The sequence below is a fragment of the Oreochromis aureus genome, linkage group 2 (assembly GCF_013358895.1).
Source record: "Oreochromis aureus strain Israel breed Guangdong linkage group 2, ZZ_aureus, whole genome shotgun sequence".
Classification (NCBI taxonomy): Eukaryota; Metazoa; Chordata; class Actinopteri; order Cichliformes; family Cichlidae; genus Oreochromis; species Oreochromis aureus.
This window is the reverse complement of record NC_052943.1, coordinates 11,113,532-11,124,366: the sequence shown is the minus strand read 5'-3', so window position 1 is coordinate 11,124,366 and position 10,835 is coordinate 11,113,532. Positions and strand designations below refer to the sequence as shown.

Sequence of the window (10,835 nt, the reverse complement as noted above, 5' to 3'; positions counted from 1 at the left end):
TGTATATATGTTCATTCCTGCATTGATTGTTTTTCTTAAAATTCATTCCAGAACGTTCGGGATGTTCCGGAATGCGAATCGACCCACAAACATGTTGAAAGATGCAATGCCAGCAATATCGATTGTCAAGAGTAAAACCAATCAATAATCAAAGACAACAGGGATCATTCCGGAATGTTAATGTGCTACAAATTTAAGATGATATGCAAGTTTTGGAGATTACATTCTTAACTTAGCTTTAAAACATAAATATTCTAACTCATTTCAACACTCAAAAGCACATGACAACCCAACTGAGACACCTGAGTCACTCACTTTCTTAATTCCACTCACTCTCACAAGCTCGACTCAGTCACACTGGCTGTTTATTACTAATCACTGTGTAAGTGCTGTAAATTCACAGTAATTGCCATCTCCTTACAAATGTTTATTAAATTCACCACACTTATACAGACTGTATATACAGTGGCTTGCAAAAGTATTCGGCCCCCTTGGACCTTTCCACATTTTGTCACATTACAGCCACAAACATGAATCAATTTTATTGGAATTCCACGTGAAAGACCAACACAAAGTGGTGCACACGTGAGAAGTGGAACGAAAATCATCAAACTAAATACATAATTACGGAAGCGTAGAGCTGCCACCCAGGCAAAAGAAAAATAGAAGTATATCACGTTATAACGTGAAAAGTTTATTGTTCTAACAAGATACTTTTCATGTTTGTACAATATACTTTTGACGTTTGAACAACATAATATCACGTTATTACAATATACATAATTATCACGTTCGTACAATATAAATATTATATTGTACGAACGTGATATTTATATTGTACGAACGTGATAATTATGCATATTGTAATAACGTGATATTATATTGTTCAAACGTCAAAAGTATATTGTACAAACATGACAGTATATTGTGCAAACATGAAAAGTATCTTGTTAGAACAATAAACTTTTCACGTTATAACGTGATATACAGAAAAACAGACAAAATTGAAAGTTACAAATATATTGTGCTTGAAAGAAATTCAAACGTGGTGCAGGTGTGTGTGTCACAAGTTAATCTGGCTATAGGCTATGGCACTTTGCCACAGGTGGCGCTAATTGACTGGACTCCGTTTGAGTGCACACAAAGTAAACTGCACGCTTTAATTGTGAAGCAAAAACACTGAAATCGGAGTAATAAATCGTGCGAGGGGAACGATAACGACGACAAGATTCTCCAGATCATGTACTTTTGCTGTCCTGTGAACAGCATCGGTGTGGTGACGTTTATTTGTTTGCTGTTTTCGCCGTCACTTCCTGCATGAGAATATCTTCATAAAAAAAAGAATAACATAAAATAAACACGGATACACAGAGGGAGATACAGGGGCAAAGACACAGGGAAATCTAATCACCAAAGGCTAAACATAACAACCTAGGGACTATTGACTAAACTTTATACTAACTAGGTGGACTCAAACCAAAATGACAAAACACAAGAAACTGAAACTGCAACAACAGAGCTGAAAAAAGGCATCAAAGCTAATAATGGCCAACAATGGAATCTTAAGCAGTGTTATTATTATTTGCCACTAGAGGGTGCCATTATATTTGGAAAATAAATTGTGGTACTTGTGATATGCCTTCAATGTTCAGCTTTGCAAAATGAAATGATAAAGCTGAAAATCAGCTTATTATTAATTAGATGATTGTAGTGTATTATTGAGCATAATAGGGGGCTGTAGCTCAGGAGGTAGAGCAGGTCATCTACTGACTGGAAGGTTGGGGGTTCGAGCTTTGGCTCCTCCAGTCTGCATGCTTACCCCAAGTGGCTATGCATCTATTGGAGTATAACTGTGTGTGAATGTTAGTTAGAAAGAACTGAAAAGTGCTGGTGTGATCTAGCAAACCGCTAAGAATCAGTCCATTTACCATGTTATAAGACATTATCGTGGATAATAAGATTTTTACGTTTTATAAACACCGATTGATGATTATATGAGATGCAACCTTATCAAGCTGATCATTTTTAAATATTCTTTATGACAATGACCAGATCCAGTTGTTAAAATGGTGCTGTTAGCTGATCTATGGCAGTGCTTTCGTCAGAGACCTGGAAGTAATGTTTGTCTGCACATTAATAAATACTTCTTTGTATAGTCTTGACTAAGAAAAACACACAGCAGCCACAAAACCACTAAATAAATATTTGTAAATATTTGTAAGTAATACAATTTTATAATTACTTGGCAGTTCTAAGAGTTATCAAACTGGCAAAAAAAATGTATTCAGCAGTTTTTTTTTCATCTTTTTTTTACTAACTACATGCTATTTACCACATTTAAAATTACTCTACTGTGATCATAGTACATTTGGAAATGTGACCTTCAGTTATTTTATTTTATTTTTTCATTTACCGGAAAATAGTGCTGATAACTAATCCAATAAATGCTTCTTTGCATATCTGGCAGAAAACAGGCAGAAGGTCAAAGGCAAAACCACCATTTAAACACTTAAAATAATAATATTTGTGCTTCTGACATTTGTTTTATTTGCTTGCAGATGTGGAAACTCACTGTGATGGCAGACAGGATGGAGCTCAGTGTTATGGAGCTTTGGGAGGAACTGTGGACATCCAGCTGATGAACAGCACCTCAAAAATATCTAGATATCAATTATCAATTCCTCATAAATACTATTTGTGAAAAATAATGAGACTATTCCTAACATCACACGAAATAGAAATGAAACATTTAGGAATAATAACCTGAGCAGTATAGAGAGTGGTTATTATACCCTTCAACACATATGTTTGTTCAAGGTGGGGGGTTTTCTTTCTTTTTAGAAAATTAAGCCATTAACAGATATACATGTAAGATTGTTTTGGTAACCTATTAATAACTCACAGAATTCCAGATACATATAATTTTGCTTTTCCAATTCTTCATTGTAGACTATAAATAATGACCAAGATCCTGATATCAAAACCCATCTGTGTGTGTTTAAAAGTCATCTTGAATTTTGTTGCCTTAATGCATCATTTTCTTAAATTAATGAGCCACCCTCATAATCAACCATGGGGTTCATTAGAAGTTTGACATTACAGGCTTGTAACTACTCAGTAAAAGTGAAACCCCACCTGTGACAGACCTAACATGACCTTTCATTTCTGTGTCACTGAATAGTTCACTCCTGGCTCAAATGTGGCGAAGCTCAGGAGTAATATAATTGAAAAGGAACAGCAACACTGCCTGGTGGTTTGCACCCCAGCAAATATTACCCAATAACAAACCTTAATTATACTGGAAAATGATTGTAAGGCACAAAAGCTCATTGCTGACTAAGTCAAGCTCTGAAATCAAGTTAATTCAAATGTTAGATCGAATAGTGGAATAGATCAAATAACAGGGCTGGACCCACTAGGGAAAGAAAAACAACTTGATATAAAAAACAAACTAAAGGAACTAGGTGGAGGCTACTTGTGAACACAGTTTACACTGAAGAGTGCCCAGAGGTGCTACAAACACGATGCTTCACTGAATGTGGAAGAAAACAGATAAATACAGAAATAAATACTTCTTCTTTAAAAATAATATGGTGCAGGTATTGAACTTCAGTATACGCCTAGCTCTGTTAAAGTGTAACCAGATATGAGATACACACTCATAATACCCCCTATAACATCTTATAGTCTTACTTTGGAATTAAAAGAAGGGAAAGAAAAATCTGTGATTAAATGTTAAATATTAGCTACATTATGCTATATCACCTTTATCTTTCTAAACACCCAACTTAAAGCTTTATTAACATTTCTCTCTTTATTTTTGAAGCAACGTGTCTCGGGTTATCTAAGTTGGCTTTTGCTGACACTTTGCTCACAGACCACATTGGCAACGTCTGCTGGGAAGTAAGCAACATGTTTTCAGATGGGGAAGCTTGAAGTTTCCATCTACTGGTTTACAGAGGTGTTACTGTTGCATAAACATACTTCTGTATTTAGTGAAACTGTCAAAAACATGCAAATATTTAATGAATGCTTTCAGAAGCAAAACAATGCAAAAGTTACATTCACAGCATTATTTTTCTTTAAATTAAAGTTTCCAGTGTTGGGTGACATAATGTAATCTAAAATCACAAACAAGAGGACAACAGTGAAACATTAGAGGAAACCTACGAGGTTCAGAAGTGTGAATGTACATATTTTATCACCATGTGTATTTCTGCCATGTTGTTAATGCTGAAAATGACAAAACATTAAAAGCACCATTTTCACAAAAAGAAAATCTACAAAAAATTCCCCTGTTCCCAGAGTGATCACACAATCCATGATTACTTGCATGACAACCACTGTAAAGATGCCCAAATACAATTTAATATGAACAGCTGTTACTGGTGGCTTTACCTTATAGTGTGAGGCCTTTGGTGCTGAAGACTTTTGAGATTTTGTGATTGTGTGCTCTCATTCTTTCAATCTCTCTGTCTGTTTTCCTGATGAACTCCTTCTTTTCTTGCCTTCACCAGCACCTACCACATTCTTACTTCTGTATGAGTGTTGGTTGTGAGCTGCTGCTACAGCTAACCTCCATCTCAACAATTTTAAAGTTAATTACTTTTCATGCTGAACTGGCTGAACAAGCAGTGACAATTTGCATAAAAGCTGGGATTGAATTTTAATGTTTTCCTCTGTCCCACCTGTTCAGTTCATTTCAGGGGAAGGGCACACTAGTGTAAGGACCTGTGTTACAGCCAAATGTGTTACAGTTAAAGTTATGAAAGTTATGAGTTATGTTATGTTGGTCTCGTTATTGTTAGTTCATGATGTGGACTCCAGTGTGTTCTTGTCTGCTTGCCCAAGGGTTCCTGCTGAGTGTGGCTAGCAATGAGCCTCCATGACTTATACTGCTATGGGAAACATAGCAGCCGGTATTAATGCTAATAATACTGAACACAGAAGTTACAAAAAAAGTGTGGAAGCTCTATCTTATGTTTTTTTCTTTTTAATCCCACATGGTAACTGACTTTGGAAAAAACTATCCTCAGACGTGTAGGGTAGAAAGGAGGCACGTAAAATACACACTACTGTATGCTGCCAATGATGTCATTTTATTATGATAAAAACATTTTTTAATCGATGTTTTGATAGTATATGGTTTCAAGATCTAAAATTTAAGAGAATGTCCAGCTCAGCATGGGTGTTTGAGGAATTTAGGCTATGAGTCTCAAACGCTCTTTTACTAGAAATAACGAATGTTTCTCTCTTTTCCTTTCAGTCAGTCACACATGACTTCTCTCTTTCTTGAAGACTAAAAGAGGCTCAATAAAGAGAGATCACTTGAAAGAATTTGACATGATTTATTGAGATAGATAATTAATCTACTTGGCGATTAGACTCCGATGACCTATCACGGCAGAACGGAAACCCAGCAGTGACAGGATTTAGGACAGGAGCCCCGGGAGTCTAGATGTTGGTGATGGTGAAGATGAAGACTGAGGCTTTAATGGAGCTTTGACTGAAGTGTCTGTGAAGTGGAGATGGGGGGGAGGTGGGTAGCACGAATGAGAGTCTGAAAGGGAGAATGATGGATTTAAACTACCCAAAGAAGGTGGGTGAGAAGATGATTGGACTAGAGTAACGATGACAGTATTAAAATTTGCAGCGTCGGAAAGTAGTAGTGATGAAAAGAACAGAAAAGCAGCCAGGAACCAGGCAGATGACTGATTACAGATCTCCCTTACTGAACTTATGCATAAGCTTCATAATAAAAGCTGATGTCACTTCCTTTCATGCCCTCAGTGAATACAGTTCAGGACGACTTCAATAAAACCGGATGCCAACATTTTCACCTGTTGTCTGAGTCTGATCTCTAACAGGACACACTGCAGTCTGTTCAGAGCAGCACACACACGTTTGTTTTTGAGGGAAAAAAAGCTTGAAAATTTGACATCTGCTGACTGGATCAACAGACGGTCAACACTGATCAGACATGAAAGCTGTAGCTGGTCTGTTGTTGATGTTCGGAGTCTGTCATGGTGAGCTTCTAAACTTATTTTTAATGTTGTTTTTCATGAAAACTGTATCAGTTAAATTTTTGGACATAACATAATCCAGTACAATCAGTGATTTGGGTTGGAAGATCTACTTTATGATAGTTTCTATTTTTATTGAAGACTTTAGGAGACGCACTGAAAGACATTTTTAGTGTCTCTAAAAATGTAGTTTAGAGACACTAAGCCAGTATATATTCAAATTTAGATTTACTGTCTTTTACATAATTTTATACTTTTTTAGGATTTTGCTGCACATAACAAAATGTGTGAAATTCTTTTTTACAGCACCTGGGAGAATGAAGAGACATTTTCTTCTTCTTTTTCTTCTTCTTCTTTTTTTAGCAATTTATAAGCTATATATAGCATTTAAAATTACTGTTTTAGGTATCATAGTTGGCCATCATGATGTAAGAACAAGTACCATGTACAACAGCGAACTCAGAAGCTACAGCAGCTATTTTATGCTTCAGAAATTTTATTATGTTCTTCTTGAAAGCAATCAACACATTTCTGTACAAAAATGTTGTTTTTAGCAGAACCTTAATTGTGTTTTAGTCACAGATTTGTATAATTATCAGCTGCTGTATGTTTTTTTTTTCGTAGTTTGTATTTAAAGAGACAAAGTAGCAACAAAACCATTGTTTCTGTTTTAGTTAAACATTTTTAAATGTTGCCACAGTCCTTCTGGTTGGACTAAACACTCAAAATTCTAAAAATGTTGCTTATTTATTTGTTCATTTAGTTTTGTTTATTTGCAGGTGTGGAAACTTACTGTGATGGCAGACAGGATGGAGCTCAGTGTTATGGAGCTTTGGGAGGAACTGTGGACATCCAGCTGATGGACAACACCTCAGAAATACCTAGATACCACTTGTTAAAGAATTCATTAAAAATACTAGATGTGAGAAATAGTAAGCTTATTACTAATACCATATCGCATAGGTCTCGCATTTTTCCCAGTAATGAAACATTTAGGCTTAGTAACCTAAACAGGGATGATAGTGGTAATTATAACCTTAAAACCTTTGATTCAGATGGAAAATCATCAGGCGAGCGGACTTTACAGTTGTTTATTCAAGGTAATTTTCTCTTTTCTGAACAGATTAATAGATATAAATTTAGCATTGTTTGATAACCTTTGTAATTCGGCACAAAATACACAAGATACATGCATTCCATGCTTTCCTTGTTCTTCATTTGAGACTACAAAAAATGACAAAGATTTAAATTTGAAATCTAAGTCATCTGGTGTGTTTCTCTCAGCTCCTGTGTCCTCTGTCCTGCTGGTCTCTGAGTGTCTGTCCCAGGGAGAGATGAGAGTGTCCTGCTCCTCTGAGGGAGGGGACAGTCCTCAGTACAGCTGGACTCTGGATGGACGCACACTGACAGATGCTGAGCTCCTTTCTGTAAATAATGAGAGTAACATCATCACTCTGAAACAGCACATCTCAGGACATCTGGTCTGTTCAGTCAGGAACAACGTCAGTTATGTCTCCAAAGGAGAGAGAATATCTACCTGTGGTGAGTGAGATCATGAAGGAAAGGTGATAATTGATTGTTAGGGTCACTGCATACCTTGACGCAAATTATCTGCTTTTTACTCACAGGCTTCATTTTTATTAACTGCACCTCAATCAATGGGACACAGACATCAGGGTGGGTGTATGAAGCCAATAACACCCTGTGTACTGAACCAACAACAGAACCAATGACCACACAAACTGCTGTGGATAAGAAGACTGACATAGTGTCAGTTAAACCCTCCACTAATATTAGACCCGTCAATCAAAATGATAGCAGTGCTGACCTATGGCACATTAGTAAGTGAAAACTTACTCTGCTACAATAGATCCACTGATTCCCTTTTGTCATAAAAAACATGTTTACTGATTCAAACATCTGTGTTTTGTCTCTTTTATTTTTGAAACAGGATATTTGCCACTGATCGGTGGTGTTCTCTCAGCACTGGTAATTTTCGTAGTTGTGGGTGTAGCAGTCGTCTGTGCTAAGTGGGAAAAGCAAAACAACAGACCTACAAAACAGAAAGGTAAAAAACTTCATTTTTGCTCACTCACTTTGCTCAGCTTGTATTTTTCTTTTTTGCTGTTTTTTTCACTGTCTTGACAACAGCTTATTGATCACTGTGTCTCATGTCAGTGATATTCGCAGGTATCACTAATCCTCATAGGTTTAAGCAGAAATGTGAGCAAACAGCTCTGCCCAAAAGTAACAATATTGCACTTCACCAATCAAAAACTTTCCAAAAACTAATCAGCTTGTAGCAAACATGACAGTGAATATTTTTGTTTAATTCTTATCAAGAAAGCAAATAAGTTTGAGAATAAGTCAAACCGTTCACTGACTATAATACCATGTTTTTGCCACATCTTATTGTTAAATTGCAAATGAAGAAGATGACCAGGAAGTAACCTACGCTGATGTCAGGGTCATGAAGCAACAGGGGAAGAGGGTGGAGCAAACAGCACAGGCGGAGGCAGAGGTGGAGTACGGCCAAGTCAAGTTTTCAAAGCGACCTCGGCACACTGAACTAAGAGGAGATGACTGTATGTACGCCAAGATACATAAAGTCAGGTGATATAAGTGGTCAGTGCTTTTACACAGACTGCACCAATGAAGGTTCACAGAGGGAGGAGGTGATGTCGTGATCCTAGAGGTCCTTTAATTTCTGTCTTTGTATTCTGCTGAATCTCTAACAGAACAAAGGTTATAATCAAAGTGATCACAGCTTCATCTTCATGTTCATTTCAAGTAAGAGCTTACAGTAATAGATTTAAGCAACACCAAAGTGCTTGTTATAGACATATTACTCACAATATTGATAATTTTCTGGATTTGTTTTAAACATCTTGGCATCTTATTTGTACTTAGAATTATCTAAGAGAGTCATGATCCCTGGTTTTTGAGGTTTTGGGATTTTTAGGTTTTCTCTAGTTTGGGATTCTTGATTATCTTTCTGTTTGTTTTGTGCTTCTGTTCCAAAGGTTTTTATGTTCATTCTGGGTTTAGAGATTATATTTCCTTTGAGCTCCATAGTTTTCTGTTTATCGGGTTATGTTTATGTTCCTTCTTATCTTTTGTATTTCCATTCTGTTTCTTCAGTCTTATCTTCGTGTATATCTCTTGTCTTTTCTGTCAAGGTTGCATGTTTTGAGTCTGCCATCTGTTACTTCCTGTTTTACTTTGGTGGTCTTTAGTCTCTTGTGCTTCGTGTGTAGTTCCACTTCCTGTGTCTAATAATCTGTAATGTGTATATATATTGTCTCAGTACTTGCTTGCAGTCAAGCTGTGTGTTTCTCCTGTAAGGCACCTTTTGTTGGTATATCTGCTCCTGGTTTATATTATCTTGTATGGTTTCAGCAATAAAGCCACTTTTCAGTTTTAAGTTCTGCTTTCCGAATCTTGCGTTTGGGTCCTACTCTACCTGCTACACAGCCGACCTTGACAAAGCAGGTTTAGTACACATGTCTGGAGTACAAACTTCTCAGTGCACTGATTCAGCTCAGTCTCACTACAAACATCCAGGAATGTCTTTATGTTTAATGAGCTACCCTCACTAATAACAGATTGTACCTTTATTGCATGCTGAGCATCAAATGATCCAACACATAATTTGGCAATTTTAGATTTTTACATTGTTTCAACGTTCAACAAACAAAACTTTCTTTAGGGCTTATTATACACTCATAGCTTTATGTTTGCATTTAGTAGATCTTCCTAAATGTTGATTTTGCCAAATGTCTTTTAAATTCTGTCTTTAATTTCTAAACAGTGTCTGTATTTGTCTCATATGAGTCTAATTACAGATGTAGGTCTGTTGCTGCCATGATTAAAAACAGCATTTATGTGAAAGAGTTGAGAAATTAACAAAACCTGAAAAGTATCAGGAAGATGAGCTGTGAAGTTTCACTTCCTGCTTCACAGGGGTGTTACTGTTGCATAAAGATATTTACATATTCAGCTAAATGCCTTCTTAAACATTTACAAGTATTTTTAAGGAAAACTATTATCTAAAATTATGCATGCAGGGGTAAAGCAGTGCAAAACATACATGCAAAGCATTATATCACAATAAATCACAAGTGTTGGACAAAACCATAAGAGAGAAAACATAAGAAGGTATAATAAATACAGTCTGCCTTCAGAACAGGAAATAATCATAAGCTAAAGGCCAGTGTGAAAATATGTGCATTGGCACAGTGTTAATGCACATATTTTCACACCTTGTTAGTGCTTCCTATAATGAGGAACTGAAGACTTCCTCTAAAACTCAGCTAGCTATTGGCAGTGGTGAAATCCCAAACTGTGTGTTTTACCCACCCATTCAGCAGTACCACTCAGGGCAGTGGGAACTAATGATGCTGTGAGTACTACATCAATGACTATTTCTCTGTGGTCTTCTATTCCCTGGCAGCTTATCCTTCAAAATCCTTTATCCAATATATCAACTATCCCTTCTCTGCATATGCCTAAACCATCTCAACCCTGCAAAATGCAAAAAATAGATAAATAAATAAATGTAGTAGAACTTTTTAGACAATACTGGAATTTACTTAAGAAACCAATGATTTAGTAAGTTGCCATAAATAAGTAACAATACTGAATAATTGTTTATTTTTCTTTAAACAACCATGTCAGTGTCAGATAATATTATAGTCTAGTCACCAGAGCTATCACCTAGTATAAGGTATCACTATGGCAAAGAAGTAAATATCAAATTATTTTTATTTCATTTTTACATTTTATTTATGTATTTGATAATAGGGGTGGGTT

At 36.2% G+C, this 10,835-nt stretch overlaps 1 protein-coding gene across 1 annotated transcript; it reads left to right on the top strand.

Moving 5' to 3' along the window:
* The first annotated feature begins 5,805 nt into the window (after nucleotides 1-5,805).
* Nucleotides 5,806-9,720, top strand: LOC120441968. Its single transcript, XM_039617630.1, has 6 exons — nucleotides 5,806-6,026; nucleotides 6,803-7,123; nucleotides 7,308-7,565; nucleotides 7,652-7,864; nucleotides 7,975-8,091; nucleotides 8,456-9,720. The coding sequence occupies exons 1-6, from the start codon at nucleotides 5,981-5,983 to the stop codon at nucleotides 8,638-8,640; spliced, it is 1,140 nt and encodes a 379-aa protein (XP_039473564.1). The 5' UTR covers nucleotides 5,806-5,980; the 3' UTR covers nucleotides 8,641-9,720.
* The last annotated feature ends 1,115 nt before the right edge of the window (nucleotides 9,721-10,835 follow it).

Coding starts and splice junctions, on each gene's coding strand:
- LOC120441968 (XM_039617630.1), top strand. CDS start 5,981: ATGAAAGCTGTAGCTGGTCTGTTGTTGATGTTCGGAGTCTGTCATG. Junction 7,566..7,651: donor AGAGAGAATATCTACCTGTG/GTGAGTGAGATC, acceptor TTTTACTCACAG/GCTTCATTTTTATTAACTGC. Junction 7,865..7,974: donor TGCTGACCTATGGCACATTA/GTAAGTGAAAAC, acceptor TTTTTGAAACAG/GATATTTGCCACTGATCGGT.